We start from the raw sequence: 26,309 nt of genomic DNA on the forward strand, positions 1-26,309 counted from the left end.
ATTGATCACACTGATAGGTCTAAGAGACAAAGGGATCACACAAACAAGACTAGTGTCTGCTAATACTAACTGACAGAATCAAAAAGGGAAAAAACAATCCAACATGGGAAGCGGGAGACACAGCAGACTCATAGAATGGCAGATGTCCTAAACAGCACTCTGGCCTCAGAATCAGCCCTTAAGGCATTTGGATCTGGCTGAAGAGCCCATGAGAGTATTGTAAGCATGGAAAGCCAAGACACTCTGGGGGAAAAAAAAAAAAAAAAAAAAAAAGACCTAAATGAAAGATCTCTGCGAGTGAGATCCCAGTGAAAAGAACAGGTCATCAAAGAAGGAGGTACCTTTCTCTGATGGGAGGAGAGAACTTCCACTTTGACTATGACCCTATCAGAATAAGATCAATGTCGGCGAACCCTAAAGGCTTCCATAGCCTTGGCAACTCATGACTAGAGCCTAGGGAGATTACTGACGCCATAAACAAGAGTGTCAAATTGTTAAGTCAACAACAGGAGTCACTGTGTACTTATGTCTCATGTGGGATCTGTCCTTAATGTGTTGTCCAATGTGAAGTGATGCTATAACTAGTACTAAAACAGTATTTTTACACTTTGTGTCTCTGTGTGGGTGCAAACTGATGAAATCTTTACTTAGTATATACCGAATCGATCTTCTGTATATAAAGATAATTGAAAATGAAAAAAAAGAAACCTGGTGTTAAATTGAAAATTGCATAGAAAATTAATTAATTTTTAAAAAAATATCATGTAGGATTTCTGTCTTTAATGTGCTGTACACTGTTATTTAATGCTAATAACTAGTACTCCAACAGTATTTTTTCACTTTGTGTTGCTATGTGGGGGCAAACTGTTGAAATCTTTACTAAATATATACTAAACTGATCTTCTGTATATAAAGAGAATTTAAAATGAATCTTTATGTGAATGGAAGGGGAGAGGGGGCGGGAAAGGGGAGGGTTGTGGGTGGGAGGGAAGTTATGGGGGGGGGGGAACGCCATTGTAATCCATAAGCTGTACTTTGGAAATTTATATTCATTAAATAAAAGTTTAAAAAAAAAAAGAACATTGCTGGAGAAAAATCTCAAAATTTGTACCATTCTAAACTGATGACTCTAACTTCACATAAGATCTCCACACTAGTCTTGTATTTTGAGGATAGTGAAAGTCATCACATAATCAACACACTTACATAGGTAACACCTTCCTTTTCTCCTATTATGACAGATGTTTCTTTCTTCCACTCCAATGTTTATTGCAAGCTTTAGTCATGAGATCTCTTTCTCAGACATCCAAATTCAAATGCAATCATATATCCACGATTTTCAATACCTAGGTGGCTATTTGCATTCCTGTTCCTAGGCCAATGATCTTGGATGTTTCATGGGCATCACAAACTGACCATGCCTAAAGTGAACTCATCATCTTTTCCCAACCTGAAATCAACCCATCCTACTGTGTCCCTCCTTCAATCACTATGATTATATTCAATGGTTATATCCATCATTTTGTACAAGCCAGAAACTAGAGAACACTGTGGTACCCTTAACCTAACAGTAATTTGAGTGCATTCTATATGCCAGAAGTAGTAATGGGGTTATAGCAGTGACTGAAAACAAAGAACTTCCACTTACGGATCTTATATTTATGTGTGTGTGTGTGTATGTGTTTATTTAAGTGGGAGTAAGGAGATATATACAAACAAAATCTCTGTAGAGAGTATGTCAGTGTGTCAGATGACCATGTGTGCTGTACAGAATGTAGGGAGAACAGTTACTATTTTAAATAGGGTGTTTGGGAAGCTACCTGATTGATAATGGACACACAATCGAAGTGAAAGAGTAAAGATATAAATACTTAGAGAAGGATATTACAGGTACAGGAAAATGCAAATTCACAGACTGTTAAAGAGGAACATTCTTGCTATGTGTGAGGATCCAGTAAGGATGGAGGGACATGGGCATGGAGGAAAGGAACTGTTAGCAAAGGAGGCAGCAGGAAGTCAGATCTTACAAAGCTTATACTTTCTTTTAAGGACTTTGGCTTTTGCTGAGTGAAGGAAGGTAGTTGGTAATGAAGGCAAAGAGTAAAAATAAATATTTAATGTTTGAAGAAGATCTTGCTTGGTGCTAATATAGACACAGGCTGAAGGGGTTAAACAGAAGCAAAGAAACCAGGTAGAAGTTAAACATAACATATTAGGTTGCAGAACCTTCAATTCCTTTTAAACACACTCACATTCAAATTCTCCTCATATGGTCTGGCTTTTGTCTACTTCTTCAATTTGTCCTAATGCCCTAAATACATTTTTCCACATGTTATTCTTTGAGTTCTTCAAACTTCCCTTCCTAGGGATTTTGCACTTGCTTTGGTTCCACCTAATAACTTTCAGCTACCTTTAACTCAACTAATTCCTTGATCATGATTCAAATGTTACTTTTGTTGAGTATGATACCCAGTACAAATTTGTTGCTCTATAGTCTCCTGCTATTTACTCACAACATTCCACTTTTTTCCCTTCATGAGGCTTATAATAATTCGTGATTGATTTCATATTTATCTCCCTCCTCCCAAGTAGACTGTAAATTTCATTTTAACAGTTCACCACAGTATAATTAATGTCTATCATAGTAAAAAGCATTATTAGTAAGCCCTAAATATTTGCTGATGAAATAATTTCAAGAATATATCAAATATGGGCTGGTGCCGTAGCGCAGTAGATTAATCCTCCGTCTGTGGTGCTGGCATCCCATGTGGGCGCAAGTTTGAGTCCCGGCTGCTACCCTTCCAATCCAGCTCTCTGCTGTAGCCTGGGAAAGCAAAAAAGTAGAAGATGGCCCAAGTCCTTGGGCCCCTGCACCCACATGGGAAACTAGAAAGAAGCACCTGGTTCCTGGCTTCGGATCAGCTCCGCTCCGGCTGTTGTGGCCATTGGGGAGTTAACCAATGGAAGGAAGACCTTTCTCTGTGTTTCTCTCTCTCTCTCTCTCTCTCTCTCTGTAACTCTACCTCTCAAATAAATAAATAAAATCTTAAAAAACAGAATATATCAAATGATCACCTACAATGCTTTGAAGATAATGCTCTGAATGACTTCAGATTTTTGAAAATCCAATTCATCAACAAAACAGGAAAAATATTCATCAGTGATGCTCAGAAAAATAAAAGACATTCTAAAAGGAGTGCTTAAATAGTTTTGAACACTCATCATCAAATGAGTAAGTGTGCATATAACTTTTTAGAGAAACTGCTTTGAATGATACAATACTACTACTTCCTTAGGGGATAATTGTATATTATGGAAGCCATTTATTTAGCAATTACATAAGAGCATTTTTAATGATTAAAAACATTATGAATATGCTTAATGTCAGAGAACTGTACACTTAAAAATGGTTAATATAGTAAATTTTGTTATGTCACCAAAATAAACCATATTTAAGGGCATTTCTTATAAGTTGATTACTATAATTTTGAGGAAAAAAATATATTATTTCACATTCTAAATAGAAATCTAGTTTTAATTCATTTATTGACTTGTACTAGTGACTGGGAAGTCACTTAAACTTTGCTTGCCTCAGTTTTCTCATTAGTGAAGTAGAGATACTTATGCCCAAACTCATAGACCTCAGTGAAAAGGAAATTAAGAGAGTGAAAATGATATGAAGAACAATTGGTATTATGCAAAGAAGGGTCCTGCTATTAGCAGAGGCTGAAAGATTAAGTTCTGGGCCATTAATGCTTTAAAATGGGTTTATATGAGAACTAGCCATTCATTCATTATTAACTGAACAATGGTTTCAGTAACCAACTTGGTTGGTTGGAATAATACAATTTATAAATAATTTCTAAGAAGTGATTGATAATATTTAGTAATTGAGTCCCACATATATGGTACTGAAATACTGAATTGAAATATATTATTTTCAAAGTGATAGTGACATTAATGAAGTAATCATATGTAACAAGCATCATCACAAACTAACCCACTTACAAACCAAAATAGAAAGATCCTCCGCTTGCGGCATCGGCACCCCAGGTTCTAGTCCTGGTTGGGGCACCGGGTACTAGTCCCGGTTGCTCCTCTTCCAGTCCAGCTCTCTGCCGTGGCCCGGGAAGGCAGTGGAGGATGGCCCAAATGCTTGGGTTCCTGCACCCACATGGGAGACTAGGAGGAAGCACCCGGCTCCTGGCTTCCAATTGGCGGAGTGCCGGCCGTAGCGGCCATTAGGGGAGTGAACCAATGGAAGGAAGATCTTTCTCTCTGTCTAACTCTATCTGTCAAATAAAAAGAAAGAAAGGAAGGAAGGAAGGAAGGAAGGAAGAAAGAAGATGGCCTCAAGATTAATGAAATTAAAAGAAAAAGAAATCTTAAATAGATGAGGGACTTTTGGTAATCATGAACTTAACTTATTGACTCTAAATGAAATTTAAAAGAAATAGGCAAAAGACAACAAGGTCCTAGGAAAGATTTAATGTAGTTTTCACTTTTTCAAGAATCAGTCCAATCTCCTTATATTTTCTAATGTTATTCAATAATATTAATTTATAAAAATTTAGAATATAAGCCCAAAACACTTTAGTATCATCTGATCAAAAGCGTTTCATGATGTTACTACTCACTGAGGAAAAAAATATCTTAAAAGATTTTGACCTCAAGAAAGGAAGCAAGCTGTTTAAGTAGTACAAGTAAACTTTTTTTTTTTTTTGGTTAGGGGGTGGGAAGCAAATCTGTAGTTCCCATTATAGATACAGACTGGCTCTTTTTATGTTTTCCATTCATATACAAATAAAAGCCCTTGGAATAATTATTAAAACCAATACAGGATACTTCTGTCAAATTATAACTTCTGATTTAAGATGCCATCCCTGTAATGCAATAGTCAACCCACTTCCCTTGGTATCTATGCGGGACAGGTTTCACAAAACCCACAAGTACCAAAAATCCATCGATGCTCAAATCCCTTACATAAAATAGCACAGTATTTGCATGTTACTTACACAATCCTCTGGTATACTTTCAATAGTCTCTAGATTACTTATATAACATCTAATGCAATGTAAATGACATGTAAATAGTTGTTACATCATCTTGTTTAGGGAATAATGATAGGGAAAAAAGATCTGCACATGTTCAGTACAGGTGCAACTTTTCTTTCATGAATATTTTCTATCCACAATTGGTTAAATCTGGTGATGAGGAACCTGCACATATGGGGTATAGGGGAACACAACTACATTATTAAACTTGTATTCATCTTTTATAGCCAGGGTAATGTTAAACCATTTTGATTTTAGAATAAAAGGTAATTATCTAAAACTCCTTAAATGTCATGACTCCATGTCATTTTTACCATTATAGAATTTGGGATAGACAAAACATTTACCAGTCTACATTAACACAAAACTAGAAATGTTAATCCTAAAGAAGTTTGCTTACTAACTACAAACATGAAGAACAGACAAAGCAGATTGTCTTGTCTCATCTGAGATTAAGAAAGGCAAATTGTTTGCCAGTACACAAAGGAAAAACATTTTCTTTGATACCATTTCTGCCCTAGTTGTGAATATGACATTCTTATAAAATTATACTACATACACTTTTTTACTAAAATCATCTGCCTCAGAATGTAGGTTTTCCTTTTTCCAATCTTGTTTCTCCTTTCAGAAAGGGATACTTGTCCTTCTAACCTAAACAAAGGGAAAAGTCAAACACTAACATCCATGTTCAGAGAGTGAGTGATTCTAATGCAATTAAAACTGTTTTCCTTATTTTCGTTTTTGCTTTTATCAAAATAGAAATACCTGACCTTAGCTGTCATCTGACAGAAGATTCAACATATTTTTTAGGATAGTTTGCTATGCATTTTTTGGCACATAATGTTGAAGGAACTCAAATAATTGGGATTAAACTAAAAAATTAAACTAAAAATTAAACTAAAAAATTTGGGCTACAAAGAAGTAGTTCAAATTTTTAGTTAGCCACATTCTCTCAGTTTATCAGAACAAGTAATTTTCTTTAAGATCCTGAACAGTTTTTAAAGACTGTTTAATGTTTTGGGGTAAAGTTTTTTTTTTTTTTTTTTTTTAATTGAAGCTATACCCAAATAGAACGTTGGTAGTTTGAATAAAATAAAAGTTTCATGTTCAACTACGTTTCTGAGAATCTGTATTCTAATAAATGCAAAAGTTTCAAGTTGACAGCAGGGTAGCATTATATTTAATTCTAAGCTATGTAGCAATGTTACATATAAACAATAGCTTTAATAATGACTTATTCACTGTTTTACAATGCAATGAGGTTCTAGCTTTTTTAAACAATGTTATTTCTATGTAGTATTACTTTCTTTCAAATTAAGTCTCAAAGAAACCTTCTATTTAACATTCTTCTGAATACATGGAATAAACTTTTTCCTAATTCAACATATCATAGAAAACATCTGACTTTAAAATTGCTCGGAATCCCAGTTCATTTTATATCTTATGACAATAATGAACAAATCCTTGATTACTATTTCTTCCAGTGATGTCCTAGAATTTAAGGAGCCCTATTATGTCCAAGTAAAGTTTTAAAACAACCATCTTACGCTGTGCTGCTTTCCAGTGGAAAAGACCACATCACTCCCTTGCTTGAAATCCATCTGAAGAGTTGCTTCTTCCAGGAAGCCAATCATGAGCCTCCTAGGTAGGCCTTGACAATGAGAAAGACAAGGGTTGGAGTGCTCCTGAATCTTCTGAACTAATGCTAATTAAAATGAACTCCAATAACATAAATTCTAAAACCTAGACATTCTCTGGATGGAGCAATAGATTTAGGGTACTAGAGAACTATTTTGTTATGTTATGTATACCACCAGGACATAGCAGTATACACCTATAACCATAACTGCAAGGTGAGGCTGAGGTGAGGGATAACCTGAACACAAGAATTTTGAGTTTCGGAGTGTCTTACACATTGAATACCTATGAACAGTTCTACTTTATTATGTCCCTTGCTTATCAGGTTTGCCTAGGAAGAACGCAGTTCAGGATAGAGATAAATACCGCAACTGCGATAATACTAAGGGGGGAAAAACATATTTTGTTCTTCTCCGATCATAAGGTCTAGTCAAAATGAATAAGACTTGTAAGAAAGAAGAACAAACATAGGGCCCATGGAAGACAGAATCTTTCCAGAGCTACTGTGCTTAACTCAGTGAATTGAAAAAAAGGGGACAGTATGACTCCAGTATCTATTCAGTATTTATGATGTACAAGACTATTTTAAGAGCTTTATATTCTTTGTCTCACATAAAATCTGCAATACAACTAAGATACGGTTACCACTATTTTCTAGTCATCTTACAAGAAAAATTAGTTGTAGAAATAAACTGTCAAAGTTAACACAGTTAAGAAGTAGAAAAGCTACGCTTTCCTAGGTAGCCACAGACTGGGCTCAACTATATCATTAATATTTTACGCATGAGTTTGTGTGCTTAAAGCCAGAGAATGGTTTTCAACTTGTTCTCAGAGTCCTGGATCCATGAGAATGCTTTTGAGCATATCGAGGAAAATAATGGAAAGCATATGGAGTTCTGGGCACTCCACCCAACCAAAGCAATTTTACTATCTCTGTTCAAATACTGTGGATACAATTAAACTTTCCTCATAACATTTAAAGACAGGTTTTAATGCTGAAAAGTAAAAAGTTTGAAAATCTTATTATTTAGACTGTAATCTTCATAAGGTCAAGATCTATTTAAAAAAATCTCCCAAATGAGGGAAGGTACTTATAAAAGTTTGTGGAAAATGGAATAAAAATGTAAGTTTTGGTACCAAAACAATTGAACAATTTTAACAATATGCATTTTCCATGAATTTTTTGAAGATCCCTTGTATACATGGATTTCAAATGTTTTCTCATCAAAATAAACTTACTTTTAAACTCCATCTTCCATGTACTTTTTGAAGTACCCTTGAATGCTTAGCACTAAATAAATATTAGCTTAATAAACTGAAACTTCATGGCAGCACTATAATCACCAGGAAAAGCTAATACTCATTCATACCATTTGTTATATCAGAGAAAATCTTGAGTAGCACAAAACAATAATATTAAATCACACTTAGGTTTGTATTGCTTAGTTTGTAATCAAGGCAACCAAAAAATTTCACTATTCTCAGGATGGCTTACAGGCTAAGCATAAGCCACTTTCACATAAAAAAACAGGCCTGCTTGTCACAGTCATTTTTTTAGATATATCAATAACTGTATCATCTTACATACTAACATAATTACCAATTTTTTAGGATAATTGAATTAACAGAAGAGGTTACATTAAAGTTCATCACCAATAGAAACATTTCTAATATTGTCTGAAGATCATAAAAACAATTTCTTTTAAAGTTACAAGGAAGCTTGAAAGAAAGCCTAACTGTGGAGCCAGTATCTGCAAAAATATCAGAAAGTAGCTGTTATTTACTTATTACTCTTTTTACCTGTGGACCTATGAACTTAAATGGATGTTCACGAAACAGGAATAAAGGCTACCAGCACCGTTTAGTATTTCCTCTTACTGTGAATTTTCAGCTTGAGAGCTGACATTTAAATTTTTCAGCTTGAGAGATAACATCGAGATTTTTTAAGAAAATAAACCTAACATCCTAGATTTCCTAATTGTGGGTTTGCATTAAAAACCAAAAGCTATAAAAATAAAGTCTAATTTTTCTCTTCAACTTGTTTTAGAGTTGGTTTGCCAATTAAGATAAAGACATGAAATGATATCCATTGCATAAAGTACTCATTGCTGAAATTTTTAATCAAAGTTTTCTTTATGATCATTACTATAAAATTATAAACCATTACCCTTATGACATTTCACATGAAGGTCAGCAATAGATATACTGATTTATTACAGTAAAATAGCTCCGAACAAAATCAAGATGAATAAAACAAAACTGCTCATACCTTAAACATAATAGATAATATACAAGAAAAGTAAACAAATGCCAAATCTAGCTCAATGTGGTTGGTTAAGAGATTTAATTTTAACACCATTTTTCAGGCGCTAGTTATCCCTATGAAGATAATACTAAACAGACTACATTGAAGGCATAGAAACAAGAATGGACTTTTTTTTTCCCCACAAGGAATTTAGTCTGAACATTGATCAAAACTTTCAATGAATTATTAGGCTCTTCTCTTCTGACACACATAAATTTCTCATGCCTATACCATTAAAAACATCTTTTGAAAAAGCACCTAGATTGGTTTTCTATACCAAAATATAATTTAAAAAAGCCTTTGGCACCAAAATAATTTTGGCAGTGCAAGGATAAGGATTTATATAAAAATTAGTATGATTTGGTAATCTAAGAATAGGGATTTTTGGTACCTGTATCCACTGTTTACATAATATATTTTCTAGAGACGGTAATGAAGATGACTTTTAGTGATCATGGAGGATAGTCTAAACAGAAATCCAAACTCAATGATAATTTGCTTTCCCAATCTATCTCTGAAAGCTTAGTACCAATGTCCTTCAGTTTTTTATCTAAAGAACTATCAGGATAATAATACATTTTGGTTTGTTCTCTAAGATGGTCTTCTTTTCTATCCCTCTAGAAAAATAAAGCAAAAATTTTAAATGTCTTATATTTAACTAGTATTAGAATCCCAGTACTAGTTTTGAATAAAGTAACTCACTTTATGAATAGTATTATTCATTCAAATATTTAATGGAAGAATTTATTAACCTATATAATATTTGTTTGAGCAAATACGTTATTTTCCCAAGTGGCTCAGCAGCAAACCAAGAGAGGAGAGACTGATGATATAAGCCCCCTCTTCTCTAGGTTCTAAAAGGTTGATAATTCTCAGACTACAGAATTCTGATGGTAAAATTTTAATCTTCTAAGAATGTTATAAGGACAAGTCTATTTTAGGAGATAGCTGGATTCATGACAATGTTCAAAAGGTCATTTAGAACACTGGACAGTAGAGACATCCTTTTCTCAGTTAATCATATTAACGTCCTTATCAATTCATACTCTACATTTAATCTCTATCTTTGGAAGTTCCTTCCTTGAAATAGGTGATTCAATATTAAACTATGAATACAGAACAAAACTTCAGATTTTAAACAAATTCAAAATTCACCAAAAGGACAAAAAGTATTAAAATTCAAATATTAAGAATGTTCTATCAAGAGGGAGGGAGGGAGGCTGGCTGCTGAGGCGCAGCCGCCAGCCCTTCGGGGAACTGCCAGCCGAGGCTTCGGGAGTGGGGGCTGCCAACTCAGAGCCCCGTTCCCTGTGGCTGCAGCCGGCCAGGGGGGCTGCAGGGGCGGGCGCGCCCGTGGGCCTGTTAGGTAGGAAGTCAGTTATGAGCTTATGTGTGTGTAACAGGCCTAAAGAGAAGACATCTATGTCTAATATATGCATCTACATCTCAAAGTCATCCTTATAATGTTTCAGGGGCAGCCTGGCCCTCGCATCCTGCCCTGCCCCCTTCTGCCTGACAATCTTCCACAATCTCCCAGGTGCAGCCTAGTATCTGCATCTCAAACACCCTGCTCTCTTCCTCCTGTCTGATAACATTTGCATCCATAAAGTCCTTTGTTTCAGACCTTCCAGAGAAGTTTTTCTATTTACATCCAAAAAGCCCTTTGTTCCAAGAGGAGCAGAGCTGGGGAAGCAAGACCCACCTCCTTAAAAACCCCCAGCCTCAACTGGACTGGTCAGCTCTCTGCATCTTTGCTGAGCCGCCCACCTGGCCTGGTCAGGTGTAATCTCTCCACTCAACATATAACCTCCCTTCTTCTTCCTCCCCAGTCTCTCAGGCCCTGTCTGGAGAGGTGTCCATCCGTCCTTACAGATGTTCCTTCCTAATAAACCTTGCTGTTTTACCTCCCACTAAAAAAAGAAAAAAGAAAAAAAAAAAAAGAAAAAGAATGTTCTATCATTATTTGGGTGCTTTTAAAAACAGAATTTTATCTATAAAGGAGAAATTGAATAACCAGACCTAATTCTATATACAGTGATAATGATAAAAATTAACCTTTCATTTCTTCAGAATCAAAGATGAGACTATTTAACAAGTTAAGTGGGAAGAGGGTAGAGAGTAAAACAGAAAGAAAAAAAAAGCTTTATGGACATAAAAAGGAAGGGGAAAGGGCAACAATTCCTTATATCCTTGAATTAAATGACCTTTATTGGAGGGCAATTTGTTATAATACATGTACAAAAGGAGGCTCACAAAGTTTCCCATTTCTAAAATCTTAATTTCTCATTAAGCTTAAAAAAAAAAAAAAAAAAAAAAAAGCAACAGAGTTTAGAGATCTCACTAGCTTTTTTCTCCCTTCTCAGGGAACCTAAATTTTCTGTTTGGAATTATATTTTTTAATGAAGTGACATTTAATCTTTTACAATACAATCATCAATCACATGTCACCTAACTGAGGAAAACAATACTACCAGCAGAATGAATGAGCCAAATGTGTATGCTAAAATCTACCATTAGAATATAAACACTCAAAACACACATAATACTCATGTTCTGATATGAAAAACCCAATTCTATTGTTTTTATACAATATGATTTAATGATTTCTAGGAAAAATGAGTTTCACTTTGGAGAAACCTACCTGAATAGCTGAGTTCATGAAACATGTATTTCCCAAGTTACTTAGGCCACAGAGGCCTGGCTGTTCATTGTTTCTTCCAGGTTCTGAATAATCATAGTTCTTATAAGCAGTATACGATGGGAGACAATAATTTGAGTTTTTCACACTGGAAGAAAAAAAATTTCATCATGCAGCCAATTATACTAAAATATAGTTATAATAAAGGGAGCTTTAAATGAAAGTGATCAATTATAATTTCTTTCATAAAGCACTTAATTCAAGTACTTTTTAAGACATGAATCTCAAAAAATTAAGGTACATTTTATCCAATCAATAAAATTATTGCATCATATATTACACCAACCAATACAAACCACCATTATATCTTTCTACCCTTGATTAGCTGGAGCAGCTTCGCAGCTTGCTCCATCCTTCATTGCTCCATCAAACTTAAAACATTCAGATTTTAAACACCACCCACAGCAATAAATCATCTCATTTATAGCCCTTTTGCATCCTGCCACTGTAATAAAATGAGAACAGTAACAGGAAGAGTTTATGCTTTAGTTACAGGTAAGAGAAGAGATTTCCAAAACCACTGTGACATCACTGTTCTGATGTATTAAAGATTCTATCTATAGCTTCTATGCTAGACCAGCAAAACCTAGTATTCAAATGTGAAAAAAATAAACAATTCTGGGATCAGGAATTCAATTATTCTTCTATAAGCAGGTATATCCTAGTATTACCTTCCTTTTCTTTCTGCTTGTTTGTTAGAATAATGCAATTTATTTAACTAGATAAATATAATCTTAGGATAATTTGTACTACTGGTATTATAAATGTTAAACTCATGTTTTAAAATTAAGAAAATCAGGATAATTTTAAAGAATAAAGAAGTCAATAAATGAGTCGTCTTTTATATAGCACATCTCTGGAGAAGAATGGATTCTTCCTTAATTATTATTTTAAAATATAAATATAAATATATATATATATGTATTCTTTAAAAAACAGAAACAGATCTTCCATCCACTGCTTTACTCCATAGATCCCTGCAGCAGTGGGGGCTGAAGCCAGGAACTAAGAGCCAGTAACTCAATCCAGCTCTCCCAAGTTGCTGGCAGGAACCCAAATATCTGAGTCATTACCAAAGCGTCTCAGGGTGTTCACTAGCAGGAAGCTGGGGTTAGGAGCCAAGGCTAGGTTTCAAAACCAGATACTCTTAATATGGGAAATGGGCATCTTAACTGGTGTTTAACCTCTAGGCCAAATACCTGCTCTTTACTTAATTTTTAATAGAATCTTCTCTCTCAAGATTTACTTATTTATTTATTTATCTGGAAGTCAAAGTCACAGAGAGAGAGAGGGAAAGACAGAGAGATCTTCTACCTGCTGGATCACTCCCCAAATGGCCACAACGGCCAGTGCAGGCCTAAGCCAGGTCCCAAATGGGTGCAGGAGCACAAGCACCTGGGCAATTTTCTGCTTCTTTCCCAGGCCCATCATTAGGGAGATGGATTGGAAGCAGAGCAGCTGGGACATGAACTGGTGCCATATAGGATGCCGGTGTCTCAGGCGGCAGCTTTATCTTCTACACTACAACCCCTGCACCTAATAGGATCTCTTACAAAATATTTTTGATGGATACTTTAGATATGACTCAATAGCATACTTTGTTTATTCATTAGAACAAACCTGATTGAGAATCATTTATTAAATTTGATGCTTTAGTAATGATGCTAAAAACGAATGATAATATAAATAAAATTTTACAAGTAAACACAATGAATCAGTAATTTCAACAATCTCAACTGGCTACAATTTATTCCTGGTATTACTTTTAAAGTTTTTCCCAGGTTGCATTATGGTATAGTGGGTGAAGCTGCCGATTCCAACATCAGCAATCTCATATGGGTGCTGATTTGTGGCCCAGCTGCCCCATTTCCAATCCAGTTCCCTGCCAGTGTCCTGGGAAAAGATGGTCCAAGTGCTTGGGCTTCTGTTAACCACATGGGAAACCCAGATGAAGTTCCTGGCTCTTTCTTGGCCCAGAGCTAACCATTGTGGTCACCTGAGGAGTGAACCAGCAGATAGAAAACCTCTATCCCTTTCTCTATGTAACTTTTTCAAATAAAAAAATAAATCTTAAAAAAAGTTTTTCCTTATAATTTCAAATATTTTATTAGCTCATATACTATACATTTACTTTATTATTATATAATTTTAGTTGAATAATGCCGCTGCCTGTTCTAAGAACGCATTTACCAAACACGTGTATACATACACACTAAACAGGTAAACCACAGAAACTTCTTCAGCCTACAATTATACACAAAAGGCTAGCTCCGTAATGTTTTGCATTAAGTCTTTCTGCCATAAATGAAAAAGTCCAACTCCCCAAAAAGTGATCTGCCGTAAGATTAAACGAAAACAGCACACTCCAAAGGAGCACATCTCTGGTTAATTCAAATATAGAATTGTTCATCTTGTAGGTATTTACTTGCTCTGAGCTAAAATACAAAAATGTAAAGCAAGATTATAGAATTCAAGTATCTCCTTTTTTGTAGATTATTCCCTCATGATTGGTATTTTATTTTATATTCATAGTAACTAATAATGTGCAAAACACCTACTAGCAATTTGAAATATGGCCATTCATGATTTGATTATAGAATCTGCTGTGGATGCATGCGACAAAAAGCTCAAGAACCAAAAACCTTTTTTTCCTTGCATTAATACTAGTTGTGCTAAAAATTAAGGCCCTTTGTACTACTAAAACAAGTAAAGCCTTTATTTCCTACACATTCTATGCTTTACATATATTCTGGTTCTAAAATTGTAGTAAAATTTAACCAGCCAGACACAGGGAAAATATGCCCAAATACATGCTAATGCCTACACACACGCACAAACACACACACATACATATACCACACAAGTACAAAGACAAAAAGCACATTTATATGCTCATTCTGTGAGTATTCAGACATCCATCTCTTCCCACATGCAATACAGAAGGATGCTACAAGTCCTACTCTTCTTTGCAAGCAACATGATGAAACTTGATGGGATAGGAATTCTTATTTACTGTGAAATGAACAAACACTTATTTGCAAAGTAATTTTTGAGTCTGGGTTTTAAAAACTGGAATCCTTAAAGGATATCTACATTTGGTCATTTGAACCCATGTCAGGTATGTTTCAAAACAAATGTTAAACTTTGTCATAAAATTACCAAAAGCAGCAGCTGATTGTATTTTAACATGACACACAGAAAGGTAGGCCCTTGAAGATAATCTGCCTCTATTACTTTCATGACTATTTTTGCTAACTTTCCCTACAGATCTTTCTTTGAGGTTATACTATTTTGCAAAAACAAAAATTTACAGAAATGTTACTGAGAATCTTAATTCTAGATTAATTCTGTATTATAAATCTATGTTAATGATGACACATTAAAAATGCAACAATCTTTTGTAATCTAGAACTTTACCTTTCTATAAAAATTTTAGATTGGATTTTCAATTAGTACTGACATTTGACACTACAAACATCATAAATATATAATTTAACTCTGATAACTATAATTATGCTCACTTTGCAGTTAGTGAAATCATGCTTTCAGCTAAGTAACTTATCAAGAGCCACCTGGCTAGCTCTGGTGGTCCTCAAAATCCACAGTTCTCGTGGATAGCTTAATCTCATACAGGGAATAATTTCCACTGCAAATAAAAGATTTAAGTGAATTAACAGATAAATAGAAATGTGTTCTGATGTGGAATAACGAAGTTGAGACAACAAAAATATTTTTAAAGGCAGTGTTAGTAATATACAAAAGCAAATATACCAAGAGAAAAATGTAGGTAATAGAACTATTACTAGATAAAAGAATCTGGCAGACATTGAAAATGTACATAAATTACAACTGAAGCAATAACAAATACCTACGGATTCACATGTAAATTACTACATAAAGCCAAAACCCCTTTGCATTCCAGAAATTAATTTTTCACCATTATTAGTTTTTAATAAAGCTTTTACTATATGTAGATGAAACAGTTCCAAGTACACTTTGTTATCACCTTTGCAACAATATTCTTATTTCTAGAAATGAAAATTTTGTATCTTAGTAATGCATAAATGTAAGATTGCTCAAGTCAAATTGGTAAACACATTTCATATAAACTCACAAATCATAACTACTGGTTTTAATATATAATTTATATTTGTAGGACATTTTCACATACATGAAGTTTCAAAAAATGTACTTATCTACAAAGGTCACTACCTATTTCATACACTTTTAATTAAAGAAATTATACTCTTTCCATCTGAAGTCTTAAGTTACTACTTATTTCAACAAGGTCAATAAAAATTGAAAAGTTCTATATAAAATAATTGTTTACATAAAGATGGTGATATTAACTCAAGTTTTTAAAGGAAAAAACAAGCAAAATAAGCTTTCCATTTCATAAATGCTTTAATTCCATTCCTAAGAAAAGTACTCATAGAAGTTACTTTTAAGTTCAAAATGATCACAGAAAAACTGAGCTTTCTGCTATTGAAAGTGCCTAACAAGAAAGGACTATTTTATGTCTAAATTAGACAGATAAACTTAAAAAATAATCTAGTCATAATACAATCATTAAACATGTTCTAAAACTTAAGACTCCAATTCCTCAAAATAGTTTCTGCAATCAGAAGTTCTGAAATTAGATAGTACTGTAATATTTTTACTACGAATGGGAACTAAGACAAGAACAAACACAACAGACCATATACACTAATACAAGTTTACATCATAAAAGTTCACAGAAAAATGTAACTAAAAGATAAATTTTGGTGCCCAAAACTCTGAAATTCATATAGTTTTCATAATATGAATTTCTATGAACTTTTTAAAGACCTCTCATATAGTAATTCTGATCAAATACAATTTATTTCCAATATAGTCTACAAAGAAACTTAAAAATCTCTCCAAAGCATGACTACAAATACATATTATACCTGTAAATGAATTCTTTTATAGTAAATGTGGGAGCCACCTGCAATTGGTAGAAAGACAAGCAATATTTTATCTCCTATTAAAAAAACACCTTTGATGAATTATAAAAGTCATACGAAATGCAACCAAATTATATAAAGATATTTGTTTTTACTCTTTTTGCATGTGAATATACATTTTTAAATAGAAGAGAATATATTACACTGTAATTCTGGATATTCACAGTGTCTTCAAGATTTCACTATTACATTACAATGTAATGTAAATAAATATGCTGCACAGCTCTTTATGAATTACTTTAAAAATAATGTGAAAGTTTAAAATTTTTCACGCTGGCAAATCCTTGTAAGAAAAAATACTGTTTAATTTTTCTCCATGTTTCTGAGGTGGGATATGCATGGATTTTTTATGGTTTTAATGGTAGAAATGAACTCTTACATATTAATTCTTTATTTAATTCCTTTGCTTTTAGGTTATTTGCTTATTTTCTAATTATCTTAGAAAATTTTTCACAATGATTTTGAACTTGACATGTTAAAAATATTTAACTTATATCACCTGTAACCAGTACTTTTTCCCCATTTATTTGTCATTTATATGCCTGACAATCACCTTGGATTTAAAATTCTAAAGGAAATTTTCAACAATGATCCAATGTTCTCAACAATCTTTCATGGATAATCTTGACTATTCTCTGCTAGTCTAGAAAAATTTTTTAAATCACATTAAATCTTTTATATACAAACGTCTGTTTTTGAGATGTCTGAGTCCACTGATCTGTAGGCATATTCTTTATTATATATATATACATACACATCTTTATAACAAGTTGTGATAATTAGTAGAAATAATCCTTTCTCATTATTTTCCTCTCCAAAATAATTTTAGCTATTGTCACTTTTTAAAATTCAGACAATTGTTTTGCATCATTTTGTTAAAGTTTCTTCCCAAGATATGAATTGTAAGGGGAAATTAAACTTATAATTTCAATTGTTAGTATTATTTTACAGATTACTTTACAATTAACTTCAGTCTATTCGAGTTTACTCATTGGAATAATCAGATGCCATTTATGAACTGGACACATCATGCCATTATTTACCTAAACACTGGGAATATATAAATCAAAATAAATATATATACAAGAAATAAGAGAACAAACATCTTGAGATCTAATTACTTCCCATAATTTTATTAGGCTAAACAAATAATGAATGCTTTTAATGCTTTTCAATAAAATAAATATGTCAAATCTCAAAGTAATACACCCATAGTCAGATGTTATAGGTGAAGCTTAAGAAATTTTCAACCTTTTTTCTTATGGCAATATAGCATACACATTCATATAACCTCTATAAAGAGTCTAAGAATTTTATTTATGGTTGGGTAATTGTTTCTCTGAACTTCTTTATGAAAAAAGTGCTTTATTCATTAATATAAAAATGTGCGCTCTCTACTTTAGAATTACTCATACAAACTTTTTAAAATACTCTGTTATATAGGAGATAAGTTCTAAAATATCTGAAGTTTACATTCTTCTACAAAATTGAGTTTTAACACTTTTATGTATATCTAAATATTAATGTTTAGAATGTGAAATTCTCAAAGTGGTTTATTTCTTTCAATAAACTATTGTAGTATATGTGTTAAATTAAGAACTAATTTATAATTGATTTTTACTTCTTGTGTAATTACTCACGGAAGAACTGACCAACAATTTAAAAGAAAACCAATTTTAATGTAGTGAGACTTTTATCCTAAATTTTAGATACAAAAGACTTTTTGTAACCACAATAGGGCGATCAATTAAACAAAGAGTTTTTAAGATTCAGTGCTTACTTTCTGTTGTTGATGTTGTTATAATTATTTGATAGAGATGAAGGAGAGATCTTTGGTAAAGTTGAAAAATTGGATGCACCTGGGGACCTTTAAAAATATGAAAATGTTAAATTAGATAAAAAATGAAGATTTTAAAATTATGAAATAAAGAAAAGAACTAACAGATGACAATGTTGTAGTAAATGAATGCTGGAAAACAGATTTATGAGCAAAATCACTTAAATATCCTTTGTTTTTTAATTTCCAATGTATTTTTCCTTATAAAATATAATGGTACTCAAGGGGTCTATTTTCAAACAAAATTGATCAAATTGAATATACAACTTACATTATTTCTCTAAGTCTACTAACTCAATATACCAATTTCTTAGTTTAGGTAATCATAACTAACATTTTACAATCAATTTAAATAAAGCAATGGAACTAAAATATTTCACTTTGTTTCTCAGTAGGTACCATGTCATTTTAATAGTACACAAGACTAATAGTTCAGAGAATGTTATCAATTTTTAAAAGTAAGACAATGAGGATAGAACAGCATAAGAGAATTCCAAACATAATCCCAAGAAACAGTATTTGGCTAACATTACCCCTGGAAAAACTGGAAGAAAAACATAAATCTAGATATAAAATATACCTCACTAATTCAGAATCTTCTGGAGAACTCTCAATCACTACTGGCTTTTAATCATCCAACACTTTAAAGGTATAATTTATAGTTAACACTTCTATTATATAGAAATGATTGAGGTACTTGAAGTTTCCTGAAAGACTTTCCTTTGTAATTTTTAAAGCAATTTTAGCTTATAATGCAAGTTCTATCTATGGGCTGTAAAAAGCCAGGTTTTAGTAGTCAGCCATGGTAAATTCTGTATCAGTGAGGCCCAAAGTGACTAGTTTTTAAAAGTTATATTCTCTACTCAGGTGCTAATGAACAATGAAATGGCCAATGGGCAAGAAAGTGTAATCTACAAAAATTTGCTTTTAGGTAATTTGGATTTAGCTTTATCTATATCGATATACATGCAGAATGGTAGGTAATATTTTTAAATGTAAAAAAAAATAACTTCTAGAATTTTGCACATTAGGAAATCTTAGTAAAATTTGGAAGTAAGTTTTTTAAAATTTATTTTGCTGATAAAGGTTGTATACACATGAATTATTTAAACAGAACTTCTACTAACACGATTTTATTTTACTATATTAAGCTCAAAACACAAAATACAACCTATCAAGTTTTGATAGAAAATAATGGAGGGGTCACAATTTTTAAGATTTATTTTTTATGTATTTGAAAGAGAGATATCTTCCATCCACTGGTCATTTCCCAAACGGCTGTAACAGTTGGGGCTGGGGGTGGGGGTGGGGTGGTGAAACCAATAGCCAGGAGCTTCATTCAGGTCTCCCAGAAGGGTACAGGGAAATAAGCCTGGGCCATCTTCTACTGCTTTCCCAGGTGCAATAGCAGGGAACTGGATTGGAAGTGGAGCAGCTGGGACTCGAACGAGCACCCAAATGGGATGCTGGTGTCGCAAGCAAGAGACTACCTGCTACACCAAATGCTGGCCCAAGGGGTTACATTTTATAAGTAATTCTAGCAGTTTTGGCTTCATGTAACTATTTCTAAATAAGGGAAAAAAATCTAAATTAATTAAAGACTGGGTTCTAATGAATTAAGGAGGTTAATTCTTCAAAATGTGATTCATTATAACTTTTCAGGAACACATAAAATGAAACATTCCTTTTAATTTTACTTACAGTAAAAATTATGGAAATAAAGATTCATTACTTCATTTAATAAGCTGGCCCAGGCTTCTGGTATATTTGAGTATATATACAAACGTGTGTAAATGTAAGACATATATACACACATATGATAGATATTATACTTGTATGTTTATATGTAATTTTTTCTGCCCATTTTTTCAACTATTCATTAGCAACTTTACCTAAGGATCATATTAGAAGGGACAGATAATGAAAATATCAGTTAATTTGCATTTTACAGTAGTTTCTATGCAAATCATTCACTCAAAAGTTTTAAAAATAATTTCTATACATTTTGATCTTGATAAGCAGTAGGAATACAAAGACATTTCAGGATCTCAAATTGCTCACAAATCTAATAGAGAAAAATGACACAAGCAAAAACAATTATAAAGTAATATAAACGTTAACAAATTTTAATATAAAATTTTTTGAGTAGTGACATGAGGTGATTTAAAAATGAGCAGTTAGAAACCTAAAGTGACAGTATACCCAGTGGAAAGAATGGAATACACAAACACACGAGGCTAAAAACTATGATGTATTTAGGGAATTACCAATAAATCTGGCTTAACTGAAAGAGTACGAAGTATGTAGATAGGAACAGAAATTCAAAAGGTGGGCAGGATAACAAAGGAACTTATACATTCTGTGAAAGAATTTGGATTTTATACAATTGTGTTATCAACAAAATCAGATTTGTATTGTAGAGAGATAATTTTTGAGGAAAAGGGACTGACTGAGGACTGGAATATTGCTGACAAACTGGGAAGTCTGTATAAAGCACATGTTACATACTGAATTACCATGACTCTCATGAGAAAAAACTTGTGTTAATTATTTGAACTGCAAGTAGAACGTTCTAAATCACCTCTTTCCTCCACCAAAGCTGGGGGCATTCCCTAGCACTCTCAGCTGTCCCTATCAACCCCATTTTCATCAAAGGCAGGAGTCATTCTTTATACAACACCACTTACCTATTTGAAAAGCAGAGAGAGACAGAGTGAGCTCCTATCTGCTCACTCCCCAAATGCCCACACTGGCTGAGGCTGCGATGCAGCCAAAGCCAGGAGCCTCAGGAATTAAATTCAGGTCTCTCACGTGGCAGCAGAGACCTAACGACTTGAACCATCACCTGCTACCTCTCAGATTTGTATTAGCAGTTAGATGGAATCAGGAGTGCAGCCAGGACTCAAACCCACTCAAGCCTAATCCTAAATGAGATACATACAAGTACCTAAATTGGGGTGTAAACCCCCAGGCCAAACACACCCTTGACACAATTCTTTCCATGCCTATACCTAGAAAAAACTGTGGTTATTTAAACTTCGCTACGTAGCAGATATTTTCCCAAAAATGTATGGTGATTTTCACTTCAAGGAAAAACAACTGAAAATATTTGTAAAAAGATAAAATTCAAGCTTTCCAGCAAACCTCAGAATTTTTGAAAATTTGATTCTGCCACTGTGAGGTTGGTAATTTCCAAGACTGATGTTTTAAAAAAGGTGATTCAAAAAAAAACAAAACAAAAAAAACCAAAAAAACAAAAAAACAAAACCTTGAATAAAATGTGTCAATATTTGGAAGACCTACATAACTTAGTGAATCAATATTTTCCAAATGACCAAAAAGTATGATGTTACATATGAAAGACTTTTATGTTAATCATATAAAAAGTTTACTGACATGATTTCAGATTCCACAATACCATTAACCTTTAAGATCTAAACACAGCATTGGCCAAGTGTTAATGTGGTATCCATTATCGAAAATAATCCTCCTCTTTTCTACTACTTATTTATGAAAAGTTAAATTTTCTTCATGTGCATCACCCTAACAATATATCACAATAAATTAAATGCAGAAGCACACATGAGAATTTAGCAGTCTTCCATTTAGCCTGATATTAAAGAAATTTGCAAAAATGCAAACCAATGCTACTCTTAGTGATTACTTTTGATTTGGAAAATATTTTTCATGAAAATGTCACATGTCAAAATATTAATGATTTAGTGTTATTTATAAATTTTTATTTCATCTTTCATTGCTTCTCATCCTTCTGAAAAAAGATCAACTGTAGTATTTTCATTGCAAATATGGTAAACATTAATATAACCCACATAAATTCTTTGTGTTTTTAATTTTTTTTTGACAGGTACAGTTATAGACAATGAGAGAGACAGAGAGAAAGGTCTTCCTTCGTTGGTTCACTCCCCATCTAATTATTAGAGAACATTGAAGAAACCCTGCAAGATATTGGCACCAGCAAAGACTTCTTGGAAAAGACCCCAGAAGCAAAGGCAGTCAAAGCCAAAATTAACATTTGGGATTGCATCAAATTGAGAAGTTTCTGTACTGCAAAAGAAACAGTCAGGAAAGTGAAGAGGCAACCGACAGAATGGGAAAATATTTGCAAACTATGCAACAGAGAAAGGGTTAATAACCAGAATCTACAAAGAGATTAAGAAACTCCACAACAACAAAACAAACAACCCACTTAAGAGATGGGCCAAGGACCTCAATAGACATTTTTCAAAAGAGGAAATCCAAATGGCCAACAGACACATGAAAAAATGTTCAGGATCACTAGCCATCAGGGAAATGCAAATCAAAACCACAATGAGGTTCCATCTCACCCGGTGAGAATGGCTCACATTCAGAAATCTACCAACCATAGATGCTGGAGAGGATGTGGGGAAAAAGGGACACTAACCCACTGTTGGTAGGAATGCAAACTGGTTAAGCCACTATGGAAGTCAGTCTGGAGATTCCTCAGAAACCTGAATATAACCCTACCATTCAGCCCAACCTTCCCACTCCTTGGAATTTACCCAAAGGAAATTAAATTGGCAATTACAAAAGCTGTCTGCACCTTAATGTTTATTGCAGCTCAAGTCACAATAGCTAAGACCTGGAACTAACCCAAAAGCCCATGAACAGTAGACTGGATAAAGAAATTATGGGACATGTACTCTATAGAATACTATACAGCAGTAAAAAACAATGAAATCGGGTCATTTGCAACAAGATGGAGCAATCTGGAAAACATCATGCTGAGTGAATAAGCCAGTCCTAAAGGGACAAATATCATATGTTCTCCCTGATTGGTGACAACTAACCGAGCATCAATAGGAAACCTGGTGAAGTGAAATGGACACTATGAGAAACAATGACTTGATCAGCCCTTGTCCTGACTGTTGATGTACAATACTTTATCCCTTTTAGTATTTTTGTTTGTTCTACTTGATACCATTGGTTGAGCTATGTAATTAACACACAATTATTCTTAGGTGTTTAAATTTTAACTGAAAAGTGATCCCTGTTAAATACAAGAGTGGGAATAAGAGAGGGAGGGGATGTACAATTTGGGACATGCTCAAGCTGACTTGCCCCAAGTGGTGGAGTTAGAAATGTGCCAGGGGATTCCATTACAATCCCATCAAGGTTGCATGTACCAATGCCACCTCACTAGTCCAAGTGACCAATTTCAGGTCACAACAGACCATAATGATAGGTCTAAGAGTCAAAGGGATCACACAAACAAGACTAGTGTCTGCTAATACTAACTGATAGAATCAAAAAGGGAGAGAGCAATCCAACATGGGAAGCAGGATACACAGCAGACTCGTAGAATGGCAGATGTCCTAAACAGCACTCTGGCCTCAGAATCAGCCCTTAAGGCATTTGGATCTGGCTGAAGAGCCAATGAGAGTATGTTAGGTATGGAAAGCCAAGACACTCTTGGAAAAAAAAAAAAGGACCTAAATGACAGATCTCTGTGAGTGAGATCCCAGTGGAAAGAACGGGCCATCAAAGAAGGAGGTACCTTTCTCTGAAGGGAGGAGAGAATTTCCACTTTGACTATGACCTTGTCTAAATAAGATCAAAGTCAGCGAGCTCAGGGGGCCACCATGGCCTTGGCAACTCATGACTATAGCCTTGGAAGATTGCTGATGCCTTAAACAAGAGTGGCAATTTGCTAAGTCAACAACAGGAGACACTGTGCCCTTACTCCCCATGTAGGACCTCTGTCCTTAATGTGTAGTTCAATGTGAATTAATGATATGACTAGTGCTCAAACAGTATTTGGCAATTTGTGTTCTGTGTGTGGGCAAACTGATGAAATATTTACTTAATATATACTAAATCAATCTTTTGTTTGTAAAGATAATTGAAAATGAATCTTGATGTGAATGGAATGGGAGAGGGAGCGGGAGATGGGAGGGTTGCAGGTGGGAGGGAAGTTATGGGGGCGGGGGGGGAAGAGTCATTGTAATCCACACACTGTATTTTGGAAATTTACATCTACTAAATAAAAGTTAAAAAAAAAAAAAAAATCAGATAACTGGGGCTGGCGCTGTGATGCAGAGGGTTAATGCCCTGGCCTGAAACGCTCACATCCCATATTGGTGCTGGTTTAATACACGGCTGTTCCATTTCTGATCCAGCTTTCTGCTATGGCCTGGGAAAGCAGTGGAAGATGGCCCAAGGCCTTGGGCCCCTACACCCGCGTGGGAGACTCAGAGGAAGCTCCTAGCTCCTGGCTTCGGATTGGTGCAGCTCCTGCTGTTGCAGCTAATTAGGGAGTGAACCATTGGATAGAAGACCTCTCTCTCTCTGCCTCTCCTTCTCTCTCTGTGTAACTCTGACTTTCAAATAAATAAATAAATCCTAAAAAAAAAAAAAAAAAAAAAAATCAGATACCTAAAAACTAGATTAGAAATGCAAACCCTGAAAAAACTACTTAAGAACTTAAATATTTTCAAAATGCAGTATGAATTCAAAGATCAAGATTTCAACTATATGCTGCTATGTAACAAAAAAACCCAGTTAGCAAATAAAAAAATTTTTTTTTAAAATTTATTTGAAAGGCAGAGACACAGAGAAATGCAGAGACAGACAGCAAGACCTTCCATCTCCTGGTTCAGCTGAGGTTGAGCCAGGATGAAGCCAAGATCCCTGAACCCAATTTGGGTCTCCCATGTGGAAGGCAGGACTCAAGTACTTGATTTGTATCCCAGTGAGTTCATTAGTAGAAAGCTGGAATGGGAAGTCAAGCCAGGACTCAAACTCAGGCACTCTGAAGTGGGATGTTAGAAAAGTTAGACAAGTAAGATATTCACATGCTTGCACATGTGTCTACTACTACAGTAATATTCTTATATTTTCTTCTTCATTTGAAGCTCCTAAAATGCTAATTCCTGTGCTCCCCATGAAGATTAATGCTGGTCTAAGGTGGGAACCATAGAAGCTGCTGCTTATGGTGATCCACGGAGTGCATGTCCAAGGAATATTAGGTATACCTGACTTTCTCAAAGCATGATTCTGTAATTAACAGCATTAGTTATTTTCACCAGTGAGCATATTAGACATGAACCACTCCTAGACCTACTGAATCAGAAATTCTTGAGATGTTTCAATAAAACTTTGTTTTAATAAAGTCCACAGGTAATTCTTCTGTCATTATATTACAACTTTACTTTTCCTTGGCTTTTGAACATCCTACATAGGATCTGGCTACATGCTGTGTAAAACAAATGTTGGACAGACCCCAAGTTGGTGATTTTTAAATTAGAACAAGCATCTTCATGGCATTTTGAGGTCCAGGGATTGACCTGACAGATTTGACACTTTTCAGGAGTATAAAATAGCCTGTTCTATATGAGGGTACTTCAAAAAGCACACAAAAATTTTGCATTCTTTTCATTCTATTTTCCCATAAATTTTTCAAGTCTCTTCATATCTTAATATCTTGAGGTTTCTCTTTGAAGAGGTAAAATAATATGCCCAAAGATGGTGTTTTGGGCTAACGGTTTAGAAGCCCACATCTCTAGCTCCCAATACCAGCTTCCTGTTAATGTGGACTCTGGGATGAAGCAGGTTGAAGTCTTAAGCAGCTGAGTTCTTAATGTTCATGTAGGAAGCCTGGACTGAGTTATTGGCTCTGGGTTTCAGCCTGGTTCAGTTCCATCCACTGAGGAAGTCTGAAGAGTGAACCAGTATATGGGAACTCTCTTTGTCCTGTCTCTGAAACAATAAAAACTATATTGATTGTCCTCTCAAATAATAAAAAAATAAG

At 34.2% G+C, this 26,309-nt stretch overlaps 1 protein-coding gene and 1 non-coding gene across 4 annotated transcripts in view; both read right to left on the reverse strand.

Moving 5' to 3' along the window:
• The window catches only part of USP15 (ubiquitin specific peptidase 15), a 127,250-nt gene that overhangs the window by 37,239 nt on the left and 63,702 nt on the right, over window positions 1–26,309 (reverse strand). For 2 of the 3 annotated variants that reach the window (XR_009867034.1, XM_062203315.1), the window contains exons 7-8: window positions 18,464–18,550; window positions 11,639–11,783 (exon numbers count right to left, since the gene is read on the reverse strand). Coding sequence is in view for 2 of the 3 variants with exons in the window: in XM_062203315.1 (XP_062059299.1) it covers window positions 11,639–11,783; window positions 18,464–18,550 (232 nt within the window). In the remaining variant the exon portion in view is untranslated. The remainder of the gene's footprint in view (window positions 1–11,638; window positions 11,784–18,463; window positions 18,551–26,309) is intronic. The other variant, XM_062203316.1, reaches the window with a different exon arrangement.
• On the reverse strand, window positions 21,105–21,184 carry LOC133769264 (small nucleolar RNA SNORD74). The gene has a single exon (XR_009867156.1). It is a non-coding gene; the product is annotated as a small nucleolar RNA SNORD74 (small nucleolar RNA).

The sequence above is a fragment of the Lepus europaeus genome, chromosome 10, assembly GCF_033115175.1.
Source record: "Lepus europaeus isolate LE1 chromosome 10, mLepTim1.pri, whole genome shotgun sequence".
Classification (NCBI taxonomy): domain Eukaryota; kingdom Metazoa; phylum Chordata; class Mammalia; order Lagomorpha; family Leporidae; genus Lepus; species Lepus europaeus.